The sequence below is a fragment of the Drosophila rhopaloa genome, unplaced genomic scaffold (genome assembly GCF_018152115.1).
Source record: "Drosophila rhopaloa isolate 14029-0021.01 unplaced genomic scaffold, ASM1815211v1 contig_218, whole genome shotgun sequence".
Classification (NCBI taxonomy): Eukaryota; Metazoa; Arthropoda; class Insecta; order Diptera; family Drosophilidae; genus Drosophila; species Drosophila rhopaloa.
Genome location: NW_025335104.1, coordinates 1,499,507 through 1,523,685, shown reverse-complemented (window position 1 = coordinate 1,523,685; position 24,179 = coordinate 1,499,507). Strand labels below are relative to the sequence as shown.

Here is a 24,179-nt window from a genome sequence, read left to right as displayed (position 1 = left end):
ACGGTTTTCGGCGGCCGAGTGCTCCAGATCTGGGGCTGCCGTTGCGGCCTGCGGGTTGTCGTCCGGGTTCGAAAGCCATTCTTGTGATGGCTCCCAGCATAGTCTCTCCATGTCTGGTGAGATCTGTCCCAGCAGGAGGTCTAGCGTTGTGGGTGACATCCCCATCGCGGTATCCGAGGGAGTGGAGGCTGCTGTTGTGGGGAGGGGAAAATCGTAGACGACTGCCTCGGTGTCCGGTCCCTGTCCGTCAAGGGGGAGTGTGGGCTGGGCCGCCACGTCGAAGAGTGTATCCCTTGGCGGTGGTGGACACGGAGCTAGAGCGAGCGTGGGCTCCTTCCGTCGGAAAAGCTGCCCGGTGTTCTCCTCGTCGTCGCGGGGTTCCGACTCCCACTCCATGGCTTTGCCCGGCGAGAGGGTGGTGGATGGTCCGATGAAAAGCTTTGTAGTCGGACCGCGGGGGAGGGAGGTGGACGGGAGGTAGTCGGCCCGCGAGGGAGGGAGGTGGACGGCCCTGGTCCCATCTCTTCGTCCTGCGAGTAGGTCACCTCAACGGGGCAATCCGTCGGGAATCCGAGATCTTCGGCTGCCTCGGTCTCGTCAGGCCCCATGATGCACAGGTGCACGGGGGACGGTGGGAAGGTCACGATGGGTACCTCAGGTGGCCGATATGGTGCTTCGATCCGGATCGTCTCCCAGCTGGTTCTCATCAGGTAGATCCAGGACCCCTGGTGGTATCCGCAGCGGTCCTCGCCCGTGAAAACGTAGTGCGCCGCACCTTCCCTGGAATCGTCGTCGTCCTCCCGGCTGCTCACCGAGTGTGTCTCCGCGTTATCGGAGCCGCTCGCATCCTCGACATAGGGGGATTGCTCGTCCCGTTCTTCCTCCTCGTCGCTGGGGTAGGGGTTCGGCTGATCCCGGTAGTCCTCGCTGCGACCGCAAGGGTTATACTCCCTGTTACTCTCCGTTGACCCGGCTGGACTCGGGTAGTGCTCGTAGTGAGTCGGGTAAATCCGATGTCCGGCCGCGTCCGTGTAGTGCGGCGAAACTCCCCCGGCTCGGGGTGGCGTCGGCATCGACTCGTTCTCGGAGTCACTGGATTCCGGGGCGCAGTTCGACGCTGCCCGGCGGGATGATGTCCGAGCACTGGATCTGGGAGAGGATGGGGTCGCTCTTCCCGAGACTCCTGGCTGGCGCCTACCCGTCGGGCATGACCGGGTGGATCTCTCGGCGTACGCCGTTCCTGGGCGTAGCCGAGGATCTCGTGTGGTCGTCGACTGGCGGTTACCTTGAACGCTGGGTTCAAACTCCTCGTCGCTGTCGCCGGACGACAGTACGATGATGTCCATTTTCTGTCCGTCAGCTCTGTGAAAGAAACAACTAAACTAGCTTAGTTCTATTGATGCTTAGCAATAGGGTTAACTGGGCTGCAGCGAAAGAATCTCCTAACTTCGTTCTTAAGGTCTTACTGGCTTATGACAAACTTAAACTTAGCGGGGACACAAAGGAAGGTTAGGGTACTTATGATCACCCCTCGTTGCTAATGACGGTCGGTGGGTTCGGACTCTGGGGCTGCCCGGGTTGGTCGCCGGTGTCCTCTCTGGGAGTTTCGCTGTCCTCATCCTCGGGGTTATCTGTGGAAGAAGAAAAGAACGCTTTTAAGTCCCCAATATTAGCAAGTCGCCCCTTCCGCTGGCCAGGTAGGCGGATTCGGACGACGTTGGGTGACGGGAAAGCGACCACCTTATACGGTCCGTCAAACTTTGGGGCGAGCTTTGCCGCGAACCCCTCTGCTGCTTTAGACAGATGATGTTGTCGCACGAGGACCAGTGATCCCATTTCGGGCTTCCAGGTTCGACGACGCAGGTTATAGTGTCTCCCCTGTTCTCGGCTGGCTTTTTGGAGATTGTTCCGCACGATCTGGAAGATCTCCCTCAGGTGTTCCTCTCTCTCCGATGGGCTCGAGGGCGTCGTTGCTGTTCCGGGAGTTACGCTGTCGTACCAGGACCCGGGTAGCCGTGGTTCTCTAGCTTGTAGGAGAAAAGCTGGGCTATACCCGGTCGATTCCGAGACACTTGTGTTGATCGCGAGTGAGAGTTCTGGCAGCAACATATCCCAGGTGTTCTGCCCATTTTCCACGTACTGGGCGATCATGGTCTTCACCGTGCGATTCGCGCGCTCTGTCGGATTCTCTCGCGGGCAGTATGGGGCAGTGAATTGAGGTTCCACTCCCGTTTCCTTGAGGAAGTCTTTGAACGCCTTGCTGGTGAACTGTGAACCATTATCGCACACCAGTTTCCTCGGGGCTCCGAAGTGGCCGATGATCCGTTCGCGGAAAGCTCGTATCAAGGTCGCTGTACTTGCTCTGCGTAGGGGTATTAATTCGACCCATTTGGTGAATATGTCGAAGAAGACGAGGAGCATGGTATTCCCCTCTTTGGAGCGGGGCAAAGGTCCGATGAAATCCGCACACAGAACTCCAAAGGGTTCGCTGACCTGTCTCGTTAGCATCTTTCCGGCCTGTTGTCGCTGTTCTGACTTGTATTTTTGGCACGGGATACATTGTCGCACGTGTCGTCGCACGTCGCGGAACATCCCCGGCCAGTAGTACTTTTGCGAGATTCTGATGATGGTTTTCCTAATACCAAGATGTCCGGCGGTGGGGGCATCATGACATTCATGTAAGATTCGATCCCGATGTTCGGCTGCTACGCACAGCTTCCAGGGCACGTAGTCCTGGTCGTCTGGACGGTGGCCGAGATGGCGATATAGTTCTCCGTTTTCAATGATGAAGTCGGGGAACTTCTGGGGGTCGTCCAGAACGTCCTTCATCTTCCTTTGCAGCCACTTGTACTGGTGCTCGCCGTCCGTGAGTCTCTGTAAGTGCTCTAATGGTTGTCGAGAGAGAGCATCGGCTACCACGTTATACTTCCCGCGCCGGTAATGTACATCGTACTGATATTGCTGGAGCTCTAAGGCCCATCTGGCAATCCTTCCGGTGGGGTTTTCGATCTGGTCCAGCCATTTCAGGGCTAGGTGGTCGGTGATTACGTCGAACCTGTAGCCTTCGAGGTAGCATCGCAGTTTCCGTATTCCCCAGACGATGGCCAAACATTCCTTTTCCGTGGGCGAATAATTCAACTCCGCGGCGTCGAGTTTGCGGCTGACGTAGGCAATGACTCGCTCCTGGCCGTCGATTTCCTGGGTTAGTACTCCCCCGAGTCCGTAGTTACTGGCGTCAGTTTGGAGCGTCATCTTGACGGAGAAATCTGGGCACGCCAGCACTGGTGCATCTGTCAGCAAACCTTTCAGGAGATCGAATGCATTCTGCTGCTCCGATTCCCACTTCCACCGTTGGTTTTTCCTTAGCAGGTTCGTCATGGGTTGGACTACCGAGGCAAAGTTGGGCACGAACCGTCGGTACCATGAGGCCATCCCGAGACATCTCCTTAGTTCCCGTAAACTACTAGGAGGGCTCAGGTTTCGCACGGCGGCTACCTTGTCCGGGTCGGTGTGGATACCCTGATCACTGATCACATGTCCAAGATAGGCCAGTTTTCTCTTGAAGAAAGAGCACTTTTCCTGGTTGATGCGCAGGTTAGCTCTCCTCAATCGTTCGAAAACTTTGCGCAGGTTATCCATGTGTTCCCCTAGGCTGGCCCCAATGACAATAATGTCATCGAGGTAGGCGAACGCGTATGGGTCGAGGTCGGGTCCGATCACGCTATCTAGGGCTCGCTGAAAAGTTGCCGGGGCCGAATGCAGCCCGAAAGGCATGACGCGCCATTGGAATAAGCCGCGTCCGGGGACCGTAAAGGCGGTACATGCCCGGCTATCTTTGGCCACTGGTATCTGCCAGTACCCGTTGCGCAGATCCAGGGTCGAAATGTATCTCGCGTTTCTCAGTCGTTCTAAGATGTGGTTGATGCGCGGCAACGGGTACGCGTCCGGGATCGATTTCGCGTTTAGTTGCCGGTAGTCCACGCACATGCGCCACTGTCCGGTTTTCTTCCGGACCAAGACCAACGGAGCACTGTGTGGACTACGCGATGGTTCGATACATTCCTGCTCCAGCAACGCGTCTACTTGCTCGTCTATGATCCGTTGCATGGCAGGGTTCTTTGGGAAATAGCGTTGTTTAATCGGCCGGTCGTCCCTCATGGTGATCCGGTGTTCCGCTATGTTTGCTACCCCCGTCATTCCCTCAAATCGCGCTAGCTGTTCGCTAAGGAACGCTTGGACCTGCGGATTAGTCTCGCAGCCGCGTTCCTTGCCCTCCTGACTGAGTACTTGATTCCCCTGGGACACAGTGCCCGTATCGGATGTCCCTCGTGGATTCTCGGCGTGTTCCTCCCGTCGTTTCCGGTCGTGGTCCTCGGTTGCCATGCTGGTGTTTCCTCCTGTGGTACTGGTCGCGTCTTTTTCCTTGCATGCTGTGGCGTAATGCGTTTCCCGTACTCTATGCTGCCCTCCGGGCGCATCCCTGTCATGATGTGGCCCTGTCTCGTGGTTGGCTATGCCTAGCCGAGGTTCCGTTCGAAAAGGGTTCCTTTTCCGGGCTATGGCGGAGTCAGCCAAAGGCTCCAGGTGGAAGGGGTTATCCACGACAGTCGCCGGTTGTACACGTTGCTTGGGAGCTGTAGTGGCTGTATCCCTATGGGGTCTTCCCACCAATCGTCGTGGGGCTGCCACGGGGTTTTCCTGGAGCTGCGTTTTATCAGGAGAAGCTGCCGCGCACACCGCGTTCGGTGCGCCGCTTCTCGCTAGGGGTTTTCCCACCAACCGTCGTGGGGCTGCCACGGGGTTTTCCTGGAGCTGCGTTTTATCAGGAGAAGCTGCCGCGCACACCGCGTTCGGTGCGCCGCTTCTCGCTAGGGGCTCCTGCGTGTCCGTTGATGGATGTCCGTTGGCTGTGCCGGGCGTAGCTTCGGGGCTGGTTGGTCCTCGCGATCGGAGTCGAGGTGGTGGTTCTGATGGATTGCCTTGATCGTCAGGCCGTGGTTCCTTGTATCTACTCGCCTGACCTTCTCTGGGTCTTTGTCGGGACAGCGTGAGGCTTGCCGTACCGCATCGGAGGGTAGTGCCGATAGAAGCGGGGAAATCCATCCCTAGGATTAAAGGTTCCAGCATGGCGGGCATTACTAGAAGGGGAACCTGAATTGTCTTCCGGGCGAGCGTCACGTCCGCAAGGAGTAGCCTTGTTACTTCTACTCGAGACGTGTCAGCGAGATTAATCTGGGTGCGAATCTCCCTAAACTGGTGTGGCTGACCGACTACGTCGGCGATGTCCTGGCTAATGAAACTCCTCGATGCCCCGGTGTCGATGGTGGCTAACCGTACGTGTCCGCCAAGGTCGACTTCCGCGGCGATCCTTCCTCTCTCTACCCTAAGCGGTGCGGTTACTGTTGGTTCTCCGGTGGATTGGGTCCCGACGAATTCCGCCGGTCGAAGGGACCCATCCCGTTTCCCGGTTGTTGGCGCCGACAGCATTCGACTGTGCGGACGTCCCGTCGTCCGCAGTCCCAACAGAAGTACTGTCGAGGATTCCGGCAGTCGCGGCTGAAGTGTCCTGGTGCTCCGCAATTTCGGCAAGCATCCCGCACATCGATTCGTCGTTCGGGTGCGGTCACCCGGTTAACCCTAGCTGGCGGGGCAGTTCTGGGCTCTGGAGATGTACGGGGTGGGCTCCGTAGGGGGGCTCTCTCAGTGAACGTAGGTTGGGTCTGATCTTGTGAAGGGGAGCGGTACGCTTTCGGATTTCTGGTGGCGGGGTTATAGTTGTTCCTCATGAGGCTCCGCTTCTGAACGGCCTCGAACTCGGTGGCCAACTGGGCTAATTCCCTAATGGTCCGTACCTCGCTGCGTCGGATATAAATCTGGTATTCCGGCGCGACATTTTCGTAAAGCCTATCTAGCTCTTGGCCTTCGTTGTAGCCCGCATGGCGCATGAGGACTCGGAGGTCTAGCATAAAATCTTTAAATGTTTCCCCTTCCAACTGCTCACGACTCCGAATCTGGTCGTCCAAGCGCTGGAGGTATCGGGGTGGGAGGAAAAACTCGAGGAATTCACGCCGAAATATTTTCCAGTCAGCCCCTTGGAGGCGGCTTGTTTGGAACCATTTGTCTGCTCTGCTCGTCAGCAGCTCTGCCATGGCTCGCGGAAGGAGTCCTAGGTCTATCCCGTAGGATAAGGCCCGACTTTCGACCTGCTCGATGAAGGCTAAGGGGTCTGAATATCCGTCAAATTGGAGGCCCCATTTACGAATTCGTTCGGGGACGCAAACAACCTCGCGGCGATTCCGGTCATGACTCGGCTCCGTGAAAGTTTCTTGATTACTGCCGACCGGAGAGGCGACAGTAACCGTGAGGCTAGGGGTGATTCGAGCTCGGTCTGCGGGGGAGACTCCGGGGATTGCGCCGACGCTTATGTTCGGGGCGGGGCCGCTGGGGCCGGTTTTGTCTTCCCCCAAAGGTGCGGGGCTCATAGCACGTGATGAGTATTGTCTTCCTAGGTCGGCTAGTCGAGCCCATACCTCTTGGGTTTGTTCCGAGTCTCTAACTAGGGTGACAAAGTTTCGCCGCAAGTCGTCGACGAGCCCCTCGGCGGAGAACCCGAATTCGTCAGCAAAGGCTAGTAATTCGGCCTTCAAGCGGGAATAAATCCACCGCGAGGGAACCCCGGGATTGTGAAATAAGTGTGGAACGGACTCACCGGAAATCTTCTGGTCGGGGTCCATGTTTGCAGCGAGTCTTTGGTGCGTTGTCTTGGAAAGATGTCTTCGCTTGTTGGAGTCTTTACGGGGCTTCTTGGGCCATACGTTTGTATTTTCACAGACACTCGATCGCGTGGACTATGCGGGATCGCGAGTAAGCTCGTGGGCTTGATACCGGGCGCGTTCACTAGTTCGTCAAGGTTATTCTCGGGACACTTTCGCGGAAACCGTTAGACTACGTCACTCACTCGGGGCCTATGCACTCCCCATACAGGTGGTAGTTTTCCTGGTCTTTCTCCCTATCAGGTCCCTGCTCGGGCGCCACTTGTAACGCAGTTCTCTGGCCGGGGTAGAATCTCAATCGGGGCCAAGGAACCTATACAAGAAATTTATATAGAAGGGTGGGACCTGTAGTAGGAATTTGTATGGGAAGGCTGTACGGCGCCCTCTACGCGCGAGAGCCGTTGGTCAAACCGATCTGAACACGGAGTTGACAACCAGACGTCGGCTAGAGCGCCGCCTAGCGGCCTGCAGTGGGAATAAAGGCCGCCCACACTGCTTGGTGCGGAACCCAGGGAGGGTCTTGGTTGAGGCGCCCCCTGGTGGTAGGGGGGAGGTACTCAGTGGGTGATCGCACTGCTTGGTGGGGAACTTGAGTGAGACCCGTCGGTAATGCCCTCTGGTGGTGGAGGACGATCGCACTGTTTGGTGGTGGATTCGGATGATTCCGATTGGTGTTGACTGCGGGGGTTACGGGGAGGGAGACTCCGCTGGGCATGAACGGCGGGGGTGATCCGTCCCGGGTAAGCTAAGGGTCTACGTGTGTCTACTCTCCGGATATACTCGGAGCCTACGGGCGTCTACGCTCCGGCTATACTCGGAGCCTACGGGCGTCTACACTCCGGCTATACTCGGAGCCTACGGGCGTCTACACTCCGGCTATACTCGGAGCCTACGGGTGTCTACACTCCGGCTAAACTCGGAGCCTATGGGGGTCTACACTCCGGCTATACTCGGAGCCTACGGGGATCTACACTCCGGCTATACTCGGAGCCTACGGGGATCTACACTCCGGCTATACTCGGAGCCTACGGGGATCTACACTCCGGCTATACTCGGAGCCTACGGGGGTCTACACTCCGGCTATACTCGGAGCCTACGGGTTTCTACACTCCGGCTCGGAGTCTACGGGGATTCTAAGGAGGGAGCTCTCGGCCGAAGTACGTCGTGTGGATGCGAAACCAAACACACGGCGTAGGTCGGGGTCGAGAACGGGCGAGGTTAGGAGGAGGGGAGGTGTATTGGTAAAGAAACAACACGCGGGGTTTTAGTTATTTAATTTCAGGCTTATATTTGATAATTAGTGAAAGTGGTTCCCTGGCTGCTGCCCTCACAATGGGTGTTCTTGCTTACGTGTAACCTTGAGGATGTCAACTGGTGTGGCGCGGATGAGCACGGTGAATCTCAGGCTAGGCGTTTGACTTTTGAATCGCGTGTCGGAGGATTATTTGTGCACACGTCTACTCGCGGTAAAAATCGAAAACCAAAGAGACCGAGTCCGATTTCTAGCGATCGTACTTCAGCTCGTGTCGTGTTCCCTGACCCAGTTCGTTGTTATCGATCGTGATATCGATTGCCCCCTCAGGAGTGCGATAGCGGGTTAAGGGGGTTCTGCCCGTGGTGCGTGTCTCGGCTTCAATTGTAAACACCAGCTTAATTAGTTTTTCCTTAGTTGCTATTACTTTATATTGATAACTGGGGTGGACTCCATGTCCAAATCTTAAGGCTAATTTTAATACTATACTAGATGCTACATATATGGACTCCGATCCTCGGCACGATGAACTTAAATTTGTACGCCCTCAGATTTGGGCGTTACAACATATATGGCAATGAAGCTTGATGTAAAAAATGAATATCTGCATATTTTATTCATAGTTTCGTTTTACATATTTAAATTAAAGCTAAAAACATAACTTTTAATACAAAACATATAACCTGCTTTATTAAATTTAAAAATATTTCAATAAAGTTTAATAGATTTGAATATACTATTATTGTTAAACAAAAACAAAGCGAACTATATTTAAATTGAATATATTTAAAGGATATTTAATGAAATATATTTCGCTTTATTTTTTAATCCATGGCTGTTTTTTATTAACTTTTAAAATGGAAATATTAAATTTAATTTTTATTCAAATATATTAAACTTTGATCTAATGACTTAAAATATTTAAAGTAAATACGGATAACATCATATATAATATTATCAACCTGCATTTAAATCTATGTTTACATTACTGAGCACCACCAACTCCTCAGTCTACCGTTTCTGCACGAGTTAAGTCAGCGCAATCTGCAGCGAATCGGCGATCTGGGGGGCCAAATTACCTATGGCTCCGCCTTCAGCTGTGGGGCTACCACTGCCCTACTATTAGGATGCTTTGCCCTCTTCCTCCTTATCCGTCGCCGAAATGACAAGAAGAACCGGAACAAGCTGCTGGCTGACATACTTGGAAAGACCGAGGCGGCCTTAACTTAAAACTGGGAGGAGTTAACCCGACTACGGTCATCGATCTTGGGCCAGCACCGGATGCACGCGTAAGCGGGAATCCAGCCGAAATCCGATCCGGCCCATGCAAGCGCTGAGTGGTCACGGTCACGAGGCACAGCGTCAGCAAAGTTCGGCCAGCAACGGAGATGCGGGTCGCCAGCAGCGGCTGCCCAAAAGTGCGGCATCACCATCTTACCCGGGCGATGGAGTGGCGAGCTGCAGTCTCTTTTTGAATTGTACTTTTATTTTCTAAACAGAGCTCAAGCTGTCCAAACGGGTTATCAATAAATCAATTAAAATATAATAAAAATACTTTTGTTATAATTTGTATACATACATATATGGCAATGAAGCTTGATGTAAAACTTTTTTATATATCTTAAAAATGAATATCTGCATATTTTATTCATAGTTTCGTTTTACATATTTAAATTAAAGCTAAAAACATAACTTTTAATACAAAACATATAACCTGCTTTATTAAATTTAAAAATATTTCAATAAAGTTTAATAGATTTGAATATACTATTATTGTTAAACAAAAACAAAGCGAACTATATTTAAATTGAATATATTTAAAGGATATTTAATGAAATATATTTCGCTTTATTTTTTAATCCATGGCTGTTTTTTATTAACTTTTAAAATGGAAATATTAAATTTAATTTTTATTCAAATATATTAAACTTTGATCTAATGACTTAAAATATTTAAAGTAAATACGGATAACATCATATATAATATTATCAACCTGCATTTAAATCTATTCCTATTTAGTGAAGCATTATAATACGTATAATATAAAACTACCACATATTTTTACACCCATATATTTAAAATACAATAAATATAAAAATATTCATCCTGTTCAATCGCAAAATTTCTGACGCTCCTAAAAATCGTTCACACGTCGCATGCTGAATACCCAAATGACAATTATTCCAATGTGATGTCATGTATGAAATAAATTATGTTTTTTTTATACTTAGATATATTTGGTCATTATTAAAAAATATTATACATTCGAATAATTAGTAAATAAAGTAAATATAAAGGCAATACAAATAAGTATTTTTAATAATGTTAGAATTTTAAAATAAAGAGTATATTTCGAATTTCTTCGCTTGTGAATACATGTGCACACATACAGTCGTCGGCTGTCGCAGTATGCGTGCAAGAGAGCGGCTGGCTCTAGGGCGCTCTCTCGCTGGCTTTTGGGCAAGAGAGCGAAAAGCCAGTTGAAAAGCCAGCACAACAAATTCGTGTGCAAAAAAATCGTATGGCGTTACGCATCTTAGAGATTATATTGGTCTTTGCATTAACCGTATCGTGTGACAAAATTCATGAAAATAGGCTTTTTTTGGCCGAATTAACCATAAAAAGGTGGGAGATGTAGTATGCATATATCGTTGTAGCGAGTATGCACTGTACCAATGCCAACATTGTATTACATTAAACTTATGTAAACACAAAGACTCGGCCGTTAAACCCAAGCGGCCGACAGAAATACGAAATACGAATACCCGAAATGCGCCTTAGAGCCCAACATATGAAAAGTGCAAGCTAGCATATTTCTATGGGCTGAACCCTGAAACATCTGATACAAGCATGTACAAATTCTCTCGCGAATTACGAAGATTACGTTGGAAGGGTGACTGCCCTTCTTTACCTGCTGGCCTAGGGACTCAGACAGTTTTTCAGTAATAAGAATTTAACGACGGTTGTCGGAGTAGAATTTGTATGAGCGACAGCTCTTTATTTATATAAAGTCAAATCTAAAACTTAAACTTAAAGCTAACAAAAAAGAGACTCATAGCGGCCACTCCAATGAGTAGTGTTTGCCGGCTATGCACGAGCTTCCGGCTAGACGCTGTGTAAGCAATTTGGCCGGAGCGAGCCTTCGGACGATCGGACATTGCCGTCGCCCAGTTAACTTAGTTAACTACTCCCCCCTCAGAATTAAGGCCGCCCTCGGCCGACCCTATTTGGGCAATCACCTCTCTTAGTTGGGCCGTGGATCTCCTGGCCTGGGTGACTCGCCGATTAGTGTGGCCGAACGATAGCCGTTGATATCTTCCCCGAGTTTCTTAATATGTTCCAGGTTACGTTCACTCAAGCGGTGAAGGTATGGAAGGCTGAGTATGTTGTGCTCCAGGGTGATGTTCAGGGAAGGCGAGCTAGCCACTCCTGGTACCCTTTTCCGGGCCACGTCGTGATTGACGTAACGGGTTTCGTTAACCTTGGGACTCTCAATGAAGGTGATGAGGTGAGTTCCTCGTAAGTGGACGTAAGTGCCGTTGTCCACCCTCACACGAGCTGGGCGATCGTTTATGATGATAATGCCTTCATTTACGTGGGTGATAGGGTGCAAATCGCTATGTTGGATATCGCAGTGCGCAATACCCCCAGCGTGGAGTTCTAGTGGCTCCAGGTGACACGGAGCAGTTTTTGACTGTGTGAATCTCTCCGTTGCAATCCGCTATGACCTTGTCCCCCAGCCTGAGTACTGTGTCATGGTGTGACACGGGAAAAACTGTGATCTTGACACATGCTGACTTAATTTTTGGAAATTTAATAATGAAATGTAAAATGTTAACGGATTTTAATATTTTGACAGACGCAACGGACAGTATATCTCTAATATCTCTCGATCCACACACTTTCCAGGTCTGCATGATCTAATATGCTGGGGCTAACTATATTGATTTTGGCAAGAGCTATTGCTAGCAATAAATTCTGCAGCTCCATCGCAATCATCCTATTCCGAGATAATACTTGGGATTTGTTCCTGTACTTTTTTGTTAATATTTATCTGTCTATTGTTTGCATTGATAAGTTGAAATACAGTAAGTTTAATGTTTTCAAGGTCCTCCCCGTCTGGCGTTCCCGCCACTACTTTTAACGCCGCTCCCAAGAAGTCTAAACTCCTGGCTACCCTATGGTAGATGCTCAGTGATTCGAGAAGGTCACGCAAGTGAGCGACATCTACGATCAAAAGCTTTTGCATGTGGGACTGGGGAAACATGTTAATCATGCCACCAGTTTCCTCCACCACGCGCCTATACTCTGAGAGTTTCGCTGAGTGTCTCAAAAATGCGAATTCTTCCCATACTAAAATTCGTCCATCAATGATGGGAATATATTTGGCTTGCGAATAGTCCGTGACGTGCGTCGATGTCAGGGCAAAAAGGAATAGCAGAGGTATGGGTTTAAACCTGTAATTTTGGATTTGTTGTAGTATTTGAGATAAAGCGTAAATGAGTTATGAGTACGAATAATGATAATAAAACATGATATGGACAAAAACTTATACCAAGTGGCTAGAGATAAAAAATAGAAAAAATAGCAAAAAATTATAAAGCGAATGACAACATGCTTGTGTCTCGCCTACCTAAGGTTGTCCTTGTGGACCACCCTCCCCTTAATGAGGACTGTGGTCCCCATGTCCGCTTCCACAGTTTTTTCTTCGCATAACGGTGAAAGCTTGTTGTCTAGTCTCCTGTTGGATTTCACTAGGACTTTGTCGCCGACATTGAACACTCGGGTTTGTCGGGAGGTATTTTCCCTGCTTTTCAGCTTATTTTGGGCAAGTCTTATCCTATCCTGCATATCGCAATGCGGGTCATTTGCTTGTGTGACTACCACGGCGGCCGGTCTCTTATCAATGACCGAATGGATAGACTTGTTGTACTTAGACGTGGCCAGCGAGATAAACTCTACAGTGTCGCTAATGCCTTTGTCAATTTTAAGGCATCTGGCAAGCTCCACCAGAGTGCTGTGGAATCGCTCCACTTGTCCGTTCGAGACGCTGTGGAGTGGCGGTGCATTTAAAATGCTCACCCCGAAGTGATTTTCCAGCATGGCCCGAATGGTGTGCGAGTTTAATGAGGGTTCATTGTCGGAGTAAATGACGGTAAAGCCGGTTTGAGATCCTCTATTGTTCTAGAGGGAATTGGTTGGACCATTGCAAACTTTGAAAATTTGTCAATGCATGTGAGGAAGTATTTCTTATCAGTGGAGAAAATGTCTATGTGTAGCATTTCTCCCACATGAGACGGTACTGGAGTTTCGCCGAGTTCGTGTTTTTTAGGATGTCTGTCATGTTTTGCTTTAGCGCAGGTCTTGCAGTTAGTGACGATTTCATTCGCTAACTTGGTCATTTTCGGGAAATAGTATTCCGAAAGTACCTGCTTGACATTCTCCTGTGCAGATCTGTGAGCCCTATTATGCTCAGTGGTGAGGATTTCTCGTCTCTCAGCGACTGCGAAAATATCTGTAATACGGTTTTTACAGTGCCAGAATTTGGTGGCTGGGAATTGCCGGACCAATTCATCCTGTATCATTGCCAGCGTATGAAGATCGCAATGAATGGCGTTTACGCCTTTGGGGACTATAACGTCCGCGAGCTCCTCAAGCAGTGACTCCTTGCATATGAAGTCAATGTTGTGCCGTCTCTTGTTTCCGAAGAGCACGAAGCTGCGTTTAGACGGAAAGCGTGCTTCCTCCAGAGTTATCTGGTTCTGAAAGCGATACTTCGCTGTGAATAGTAGCCGCACACGAATAAGCTTCTTTCGCCTCCACAACGTTAAGTTGCTGTCTGGAGAGGGCATCCGCAACGAGATTCTCTTTGCCGGGCTTATAAAACATTTTTGCGCCGGACTCGTCGATGCGAGCTTTCCATCGTTTGATTTTCGTATTCGGATTGGATTCCGATACTGCGAATGTCAATGGCTGGTGGTCAGTATAGATATTTATGGATAAGTAATGACGTAATTTGGCCAGTGCCCAGACTATGGCTAACAGTTCACGCTCTTTAGTAGCGTAGTTAACTTCTCGGTCTTTTAGGGTCCTAGATATCATGGTGATGGGTCTTCCCGCTTGGGATAGTACCGCGCCAATAGCAAATGCAGAGCAATCCGTCGTTAGATCGAATGCCTTCTTGTAATCAGGGTAGCTGAGGATGACATCCTATGAAGCCAGAATATTACGCAACTTTTGGAAAGCAAGCCGTTGCTGTTCGCTAAATTGCACCTGGATATTTTTGGATCTGTGCCTACTGACACTTCCATGCTTCCCTTTCAGGATATCGGAGATGGGCCTAGCTATTGATGCACCCATTGGGTAAAGCTTGGCATAAATGGGCTCCTCGCTAACCGTCCTGATGGTAGCTACCACCGACGTGTTGTAAGGTAGGGCCTCGTTGGCGTTTGCAAAGGCTTTTTTTCGTTCGCTGAGCATTTTTATAAAGTCCTCTCTAGCTAGAGGCGGGGCGTCCGAGCAATCAATGTTGGTAGAATTGACGTCGGGGCACGATTGGAATTCTAACTGTTCTACTTCGAAACCCCATTTGAGGTGGCCGGAAGCTAGACAAAGCGATGCCCCTGCCTGTTTTAACAGGTCAAGGCCAATTATGGCATCGAAGGAGGACAAATCTGGTAAGATGAAGAACGTGGCCTTCAAGTTGAATAGGGAGACAAAGCACTTCTTAGTGACGGTGGTGACGGCATGGATAGAATGTATCGTAAATGGCGATTCTACCGGGCGGATGCCTTTCAATCCTTCGTATGTACGGAAGAATTTTTTGCCGCGCCCGTCCCTACCAAAAGCTTCTAATCTACTCCCGCTACTCTTCGTCTGATGACGGGTAGCAGGGATTTTCCCCTAAAAAATTAATAACGTCTGAATCATATTCATGAATGGCGTCGTCATTGATTTCCTGGACCGCGCCTGAGGCTGCGGCGGTGTATTTATCCTCAGTTTCGCCTGCGCTCTGCGGAATGTTGTTAACTCTCTGCCTCTGAACTTTGTGCTGCTTTGTGAAATATGGATTCTTGCTAGCACCTGTTTGGAAATTGTTTTGAGGAGTGGCCTGTTGGCGCTCCTGCGTCTTTGGATATTGTTTCTTTTCTTTATCCTCCTGGCTTTTTGCAAACGAAGCAGTGAAGGAATACCTCTCGTTATTTGCCTCCACCTCTTGGGCCAAAGAGGACATCTGTGAGGCTGCGTTTTAATCTCGAGATGAATACTCGAAGGGCATCATCACGGAATTTTTCGCATAGGACCCTTGCCGCCGAAGCGTCGTGCGACATGGTGGCCTTGTTTGTGAGGAGGGTAAATTTTTTCTCGACCTCATCATAATATTGTAGCACGGCATCAGCAGGGCCCCTAATTTTGCTCCTAATAATAATTACCGCCTGGTAATGGCGTGAGCCATTTACATAATTTCTAAATATAAAATATGCAGCTACTGCCGCTTGCCGCCAAGAAACATATGTCTCTTGTGCCCCCGTAAATTCGGGAAGGCATTTAACGGCGTCTAAGGGCTCGTTGCATTGAACATTGCCTGTAATATCAATGGGTTCATAAACTTAAATCTGGGGGGTTTCTATCTGGGCGGGTGATATCCGCGCCTCTGCCACCTGCCTACCTAAGTTCTCTATAGTTTTGAGCATTTCATTCTCCTTGCGCTGGTCCTCGCCAGCCTTTTATGCTAGGACGTTGGCGATAGCCGCCTGGATGACAGCCTGGAGCTGTTCCGCGTTTATGGACATGTTTGTATTGGGAGCGGCACTGGTAGCCGCCTGCCTCGGTGTAGAAGTAATTAGAAGTCTCTCAGAGTCTGACTCTGAGTCGCTATTTTGTTTGGTATCCCTATAATTTAGGAATGACATGGACAGCAATGTTAAATTCCATCTACCAAGAGTTGCATGCCTAAGCAGCCTTACATAAACAAAATTGTACAGCAAAGGGGCCGTGGCAGCTGAGCTGCCGCTATGGTAAACAAAGAAGCGAAGCTAACAGAGTCGAAATGTGAATGCGCGGTGTCCGGTTCGCGTACCGGCGCGGAGCGGGGAAGCAGTAAAAAAACAAAAAAAAACCAAAGGGGGGTGCGGGTGACAAGGTCCGCCACTGTGGTAGTTGGTCGGCTGGACGAAGAATTCTCCAAGATGAATTACGAAGATTACGTTGGAAGGGTGACTGCCCTTCTTTACCTGCTGGCCTAGGGACTCCGACAGTTTTTCAGTAATAAGAATTTAACGACGGTTGTCGGAGTAGAATTTGTATGAGCGACAGCTCTTTATTCATATAAAGTCAAATCTAAAACTTAAACTTAAAGCTAACAAAAAAGAGACTCATAGCGTCCACTCCAATGAGTAGTGTTTGCCGGCTATGCACGAGCTTCCGGCCAGACGCTGTCAGCAATTTGGCCGGAGCGAGCCTTCGGACGATCGGTCATTGCCGTCGCCCGGTTAACTTAGTTAACTTATATGTAGTATGTACACTCGCATATCTCTGCGTACACTCCGAAAAAATTTCAAAATCTAACTTTAAACCCTAGCTGTTCGGTTATTTATGCATATATTCAACCCATTCTTTTTTTTAAACATAATTATAATTTATTGTCTTCATTGACGTATTTTTTTTTAAATTATTCAACAGTGTCTTATATTTTATTTTTAATTTTAAACTTAACACTACCAAAAAATGTACCCGCAAAAGTCTGCGTACACCTATTTAAAACACAAATAATATTATTTTTAGTAACTGGTAGGGTATCCTTTTCTCTGCAGATTTTCCGTAAGGCGTCTCGGCGTGGAATCCACTTCTTTTTTGTCTCATCTGCAGTAATTTTCCCCTACTCCTCGAGAATCACATTCTTGAGCATTTCTCTAGATGTTATCGTGTGTCTTCGGATTTTCCTCCCAAGAAAATCCCAGAAATGCTCAATTGGGTTTAGATCAGGACTCTGGGGAGGTGTTCGCAGCTGATATTTGACGTTATACAGCAGGCAAAGCTTGGTATTCTGTGCCGTGTGCTTCGGGTCGTTGTCTTGTTGGAACCAATATTCACTTTTGAGCCCTAATTTTTTAGCACTTTCTTTTAAATTGCTGTTTAATATGACAATATCGATTTTTTGATCCATTATTGACTCGATAAATTCCAATTTTCCAACGCCACTTGCTGCCATACACCCCCACACCATTATTCCGCTTCCTCCTTGCTTTACTGTGCCAACCAAATTTTCTTTATTAAAGGCTTCTCCGCTTTTCCTACATACCAAAACCTTTCCCTTGATTCCAAATATTCAGAATTTACTTTCGTCGGAAAATATAACCTTATTCCAGAAGTCTTGGTGTTTGGAAATATACTCATTAGTAAAGGTTAGGCGCTTTTGTCTATTGAATTCCGATATGAGATGTTTTTTGCGGGCGACTCTGCTATGGTAGTCGGCCTTTTTTATGGTCCGGCGTACAGTATCCTCGGAAACTGTTTTGGAAAATATATCCTCGACCTTCAGCTTTGCCTGATAAGCTTTCGTCCTTGGGTTGAGCTGAATAGATTTGATAATATTCCTCTGCTCGCGGTTTATAAGCAAAGGCGGACGGCCAGAACGAGCCTTTGGCAAGATACTTCCAGCCGAGTTGTAGTTATTTATCACTCTTTGGATGGATGAGCGGGTTCTACCAACTAAAGCACCAATTTCTCTATAAGATTTTCCATCCAAAAAACCTTTTAATATCATTTTCCGCTCCTCAACAGAAATTTCCTTGCCTTTTTGTTCCATGTTGCAATATGCTCGTTATTATAATGAAAGAGTTTCATTTTAACTGCGTAATGTCTATTTTTAGACATTCTAAAATAGATCGGCGACAACAAAATTAACGGTAATCGTACAATCCTGCATTCCTCGAAGTTCAAAACTGCTGTACGCAGACTTTTGCGCGTATACTTTTTCGTAGTGTTAAGTTTAAAATTAAAAATAAAATATAACCCCCTGTTGAATATTTCTAATATTTCTACGTCAATGGAGACAATAAACTATAGTTTTGTTTAAAAAAATAATGAATAAAATACATGCATAAATGGCCGCACAATTAATGTTCAAAGTTTGATTTTGACATTTTTTGGGGGTGTACGCAGAGTAATGCGAGTACATAGTACATACTTATTGAGATGCGGATGTTGTTGGCCTAAGGCACTTACATACCTTTGGGGAGATTAACCGGCCGTAGTCCGACCTGTCATGGGTGGTACCCCCTCAAATCCACTGAGGCACCATATGATGGGTGGGAGCGCGGTGGCAAGCCCATCTGTATGCCACTTTTTCGTAATTGCGTCCGATATTTACATTTTTCGTTTTTTTTACTTTTTGTTGTCGTTAGAGATGGTCCAGTTGAAAGTATTATGTGAGACGTAAATTTGTATCGAATCTAGTGTTGGGAACAGAAGGAACATTGGGGGTACCCTGCCCTGAGCATTGAGCTAGCCGGTGCTGTCCCCAAGAAACGTACAGTGACGAACTGAAATATTGGCACAGCAACCATGTTGAACCTATGCCCTCTTCCCACAGAGCTCCATCCACCATCCGTTGAACGGATGGTCCATAAGGTTTTGCCGTTCCGAAAATTCCCAGTTAGTTCCCCATCCGAATTTGACGGATTTTGTATGCGATAGTTAGGCGATGTTTTTTTGGTGGAAATTGGAACATTCACTACGAAAATTAAAAAAATATATGGCGGGTAATTTTTAGGGAAGGCGCCAATTCAAAAAATGCTGTTTATACTTGTAATAATTAATTAATTACTGCTCCATCCGTGTGGCAGCATTAGGTGTTGCTCCACTCTTTCTTAGGCGCATACCGTACTGACAACATTGAGCAAAACATATAAAATGAAGTAAATTATGAAATTATAATAAAACAAAACAAAAACATTTATATATAATGAACTTGACTTATTATTATTAACACAATATTGGGCAATAGCTGTTCAAATTTTGTCTGCAGGCTGGGAAAAATCTGCAGACGTACTAGTTCGATTTGGTTGTTCTCATAGATCACTTGCAGTCATTTATAACGCTATTGTGCTCATTTTAAATGTTGTGCAAAATGCAACGGTCTAAAATGCTGAGCCACAGCTGTTCAGAATACTTGCTATCGGATGTTGGATGTGCTCTGTAGGAATCGGAGTTTCACATTTGTCAAAAATCCCAACAGTTTCGAACGGATGGACTCTATGGGAAGAGGGCATTAATTAATACATTGAAATTTACCAATTTTTTAAAATGTGATCGAATGTGCTATTACTTTACATGTTCTAAATAGATTATAACTTGGAAATTTTCAGAACGGCACAACCTAATGGACGGATGAAGTTTTTATGCTAGCATACTCGTTTGTAGATCTGAGTACTAGGCTTAAATTTTTTAAATCTTTTCGCTAGGGTTGACCTAAAGTTCATTTCCGCAGACTGGCAACGCTATGCAATTTTCTCATGACTGGCGGACATTTTTTGTCGATCTGAGTACTTGGCTTAATCAGTTAATCAATCGCTAGCCTTATCGATAGGAAACTCGAGGCAGTGTATAGAATGTTAATGCTCGTCTGTGGGAATAGGGTATAAGTAATTTGGGGGAGGAAACTTACATTTCTCAAAGAAAGAAGAAGAAAGAAGATTTTGCTGGCAGCAGACTGCTATATTGAAAAAAAACAGTTTCTATTCCAGTGTTTTGATTCTTTCTAGGATGTACCTGGCGCACAACGTATATAAAATTTGTGTGTTATATATACCAACAGACCATTGACCATGGGAACGGCACCTGAAGAGTCAAAGGCAGATCAAATAAAGCCACTCCGAAGATCGCAGAGGCAAGCCTACCTCTATCGCTCAGTACTGTTTTTTATCACCGGCAGTCTTGCGGCCTTGTCCTTTTATGCACTGAGTTCTTCCAAGCTAAGCGGGAAACTACGGCAACTGCACCACCTGCCCAACGCGTACTACCTACAGACGCGAGACGAGTTTGCACTGTACTCCGTGGAGGAGCTGAACGCCTTTAAGAAGTTCTACGATAAGAGCATCACCGATAGCGTCGGCGATAGTTACACGGAAGCGGAGCAGACGAACGTCAAAGAGGCGCTGGGGGCTCTTCGGCTGGCTCACGAAATGTACCTGGCGGGAAAGGATGAAAAGGCGGCGCGTTTGTTTAAACATGCACTTGCTTTAGCCCCACGACACCCTGAAGTTCTGCTTCGCTATGGCGAGTTCCTGGAGCACAACCAGCGCAATATTGTTCTGGCGGATCAGTATTACTTTCAGGCCCTGACTATTAATCCGACCAATTTCGAAGCGCTTACCAACCGACAACGTACTGCTGACGTGGTGCAGAATCTAGATGAGCGCCGTTTGCAGTCGCTGGACTCCAAACGAGATGCTCTTTCCGCCATTCACGAATCCAACGCCGCCCTGCGACGTGCTAAAAAGGAAGCCTATTTTCAGCACATTTATCACTCAGTAGGCATCGAGGGCAATACTATGACGCTGGCCCAAACGCGGTCTATTCTGGAGACACGCATGACTGCAGAGGGAAAATCCATCGACGAACACAATGAGATCTTGGGAATGGATCTAGCTATGAAGTACATCAATGCTAGCCTGGTGCAAAAGTAAGGTTCTTGTTTCATCACAGGTGTTTTTACATTTTGGAATCGCAACATTCTCCCTGTTACACATTATGCGACTTCAATATGATCCTTATACTATATTTACGAGTTGCCTGATCAATATATTTGGTTTTTTTTATACAGAATAGAAATCACTATAAAGGACATTCTTGAGCTGCATCGTCGAGTTCTAGGGCATGTAGACCCCCTTCAAGGAGGCGAGTTTCGGCGTAATCAGGTGTACGTTGGGGGACATATACCACCCGTTCCAGGGGAGCTTTCTCTGTTCATGCATCGCTTTCAACGTTGGTTAAACTCCGAGAAAAGCAGCTCACTGCATCCCGTTAAGTGAGTGTAAAACACATCTTAGGTCCAAATATAAAACCATACCGATTTATATCCAGCTATGCGGCCATCGCGCACTACAAGTTGGTTCATATTCACCCCTTTATCGATGGGAACGGACGGACCTCGCGCCTGCTAATGAACACGCTTTTAATGCGAGCAGGCTACCCGCCCGTTATTATTCCTAAGCAGGTCCGTAGCAAGTACTATCACTTCCTAAAGTTGGCCAACGAGGGCGACATTCGGCCCTTTGTGCGGTTCATCGCTGATTGCACAGAAAAGACGCTGGACCTATACCTGTGGGCCACCAGCGAACTGCCTCAACAAATACCTATGCTCATTCAGACAGAGAGTGAAGTTGGAGAGCGTCTGGCTCAAATGCAGTCTCCTTACATGAAACAATTATATGAATCCGGGTCTGGATCCCACCCTTAACTCTGCTGGATTCCTTGATATTAGCTAATTCTTTTATCTAATATTTAAACGTTCGTGCTTATTTGTACAAATTAGTGAAAAGCTTTAATTTGCCTATATTAGTAGATCATTTTACTGAAACAATATTGACTTTAAACTGTGATTATAGTTAAGCTTAAAGACAACCAAATGTACACTGTGCCTTAAGCACAAACCAATTTAAATCGGCTCCGCTTTCATTCAGGAGGGCCACAGACCTTGTTTTTCTGCTGATTCGAAATCGCAAATTATTGAACCAGCATATTCCCATAAAACTCAATAAAGATCATTGACACTCATTTAAATATTTTGACATTTATCGTGTTAAGGGGACCGCCCCCCATTCTCGATTTCAAATTTTGACGATTTTCAATGGGCTGGTAAATGTACATATATTATTTTTTAAGCTTGTAACTTTGCATCTATTTATCTGAAGACTTAAAAAATAAGAAAAAATGTAACATTATTTTTTTTTTGTCATTAAACAAAAGGATTTCCGCTCACTGGAACATCTGAAACCAAAAATTCCAACGGATTTAGGAAGAGTACATGTATGGATATGGCATGAACTAGGATTATTAAATTCGCACAAAAATTAACAAAATGGCGCACCTTTGAACATTTTTTTGAAAATCGCCTTCTTTTCAGCCAAAAATCAATCAAACCAATAGATATGTCTTTGCAATAAAAACACGTTTATATTTCAAACTTAATTCACTCTTTACTCCGAGACCACACACTGTTGGTTTGCTAGCGATATATAATAGACTGAACGCATTCCTCATGCCTCGTTGTCAGGGCTGCCACCTTCGGATCCGCTGATGTAGGGTTCGCTATTTGCACCGGGTTGCCACATCCCTCCTTTTTTTTCCAGTCTCACTTTCAATCCGTGGTCCGGGCTCGGTTCTTTCACATTGGATGCCTGCGGTGGTTGAACTTCAGACTGCTGTGCATCCTGGAAATCTTCTGGGGAAATCAGCTGCGCTTCGGGTAAGACACCAGGTTTGAAGATATCGTTCGGTGAGCTCTCACTGGGTACCTTTTTAAGGCGACCATCTCCAGACACTGTTACGATGTTCCCCTTCCTCTCAATTACAGCATATGTAGTGGGGTCGAAACTAGGTGTTAGCTTGTGCGGGAATACAACATTCTTGATTACTACTTCGATGTCGATATCCCTCGCCCCTCTCTTTCTGTCAGCTAAATCTTTTCTCTTTTGCTTAACACAAACATCGCGGTCCCGCTCAGTCGAATCTAACATTTCGCCTCCTAAGTCTTGAATTTCCTTTACTGCCATGTGGAGTTACGTTATACATATGAACAAATTTTTGGATTTCTCTTTATAGTTAGCCTTGTTTTGATGAGCTATCTTTAATCTCTTTCCTTGTGACTTGTTCATATTTTCTACCTCGCCGTTTGCCTGGGGCCAGTAGGGCGGAGTTCTAATATGTTCGATTGCTGATGTACTGTTGTCCATTGTCTGTCTTTAAGTATTTTGGAAACCCAAGTCGGCAGAAAATGTCTTTCATAGTGTTAATTATGCTTGTGGAAGTTATAGTACGAAGGAACTTAAATTCCATGTAACGTGAAAAATAGTCGATGAATACGAACTCGCCGTTTGGCAATGGACCCAGTAAATCGGACGCCACGTAAATCCACGGACCCGTTGGAAACGTCGTTCTGTTCATCGGTTCTGGATTGCTAGCTTGGGAGATTAAAAGGCAATCTTTACAAGACAGCCGATGTTCAAGAATCGTCATTCAGCCAAGTCATAGCATCGACTATTTCTTCGTCCCGTATGCTCTTCTCTGCTACTTCGCATATACTAATTGATGCCGGGATTGAGCTCTGTAGTATGTGAAGAATGCTATATTCTGCTCGTGGCTCCAAATCCTTTGTTGATGTTATGCAGCATAGTCGAGACAAAGAGTCTGATTATTCTCTTTTCCGGCTTTAAAGATAACCTTAAATTTGAAAGCCTGTAAGCGAAGAAGCCATCTTTCAATGCGAGCTGGTGGTTTTGATGACGGTTTAAATATAGTCTCGAGTGGCTTGTGGTCGGTAACTAATTCAAACTCCAATCCTGATAAGTAGGAATATAACTTTTCCACCGCTTCTCCACATCAGACAAACTCCTACTTGCAAAGGAAATTATTAATGGTTCATTGTTATCTGTGAACTGGAGCAGTACCGCTCCTAGTGCCATAGTTCGGTGGCTTACGTTGAAATTCGAGAGTCTGGGTATTTCGGCCAATCTAATTTTTAAGTCATCGAACGCTGCTTTCTCTTTAGGGCCCCACACAAATTTAATTTCTTTCCTTAACAACTGTCGTGATGGTTCAGTTCGATCGGCCAATTTCGGGATAAACTTTCCGACAAGTGTGACGAGTCCAAGGAAGCTTCTGGTCTCCTCCTTATTTTTCGGATTTCGAAAAGACGTGATGGTCGTCACTTTCTCCGGATTAACATTAATTCCCTTGTCGGATAAAATGTGGCCTAAACATTTCAAACGATTCGTTTTCCAAACCCATTTTGAATCGTTTAGTAAGACATTATTTTCCTTAAATATTGATCGGACTTCCGTGACGGTTTTGTCGTGTTCGCTAAGGCGGTAAAAGTTATTTGAGCCGCCGTTGGAATATCTCAGGATTTGAATCGTTTGAATTTATTCCGA

The 24,179-nt window shown here is 47.0% G+C and overlaps 2 protein-coding genes across 2 annotated transcripts; one reads left to right on the top strand and one right to left on the bottom strand.

The window, feature by feature from the left end:
• LOC123037911 lies at positions 1-18,493 on the bottom strand. The gene is made up of 2 exons (XM_044460763.1): positions 18,257-18,493; positions 1-1,362 (listed from the first exon to the last, which is right to left on the bottom strand). Exon 2 carries the CDS (start codon positions 1,344-1,346, stop codon positions 315-317), a length of 1,032 nt encoding a protein of 343 aa, XP_044316698.1. The 5' UTR covers positions 1,347-1,362; positions 18,257-18,493; the 3' UTR covers positions 1-314.
• Positions 18,494-19,691: 1,198 nt separating this feature from the next.
• LOC123037905 (protein adenylyltransferase Fic) lies at positions 19,692-21,804 on the top strand. Its single transcript, XM_044460756.1, has 3 exons — positions 19,692-20,710; positions 20,852-21,055; positions 21,112-21,804. Exons 1-3 carry the CDS (start codon positions 19,854-19,856, stop codon positions 21,485-21,487), a joined length of 1,437 nt encoding a protein of 478 aa, XP_044316691.1. The 5' UTR covers positions 19,692-19,853; the 3' UTR covers positions 21,488-21,804.
• The last annotated feature ends 2,375 nt before the right edge of the window (positions 21,805-24,179 follow it).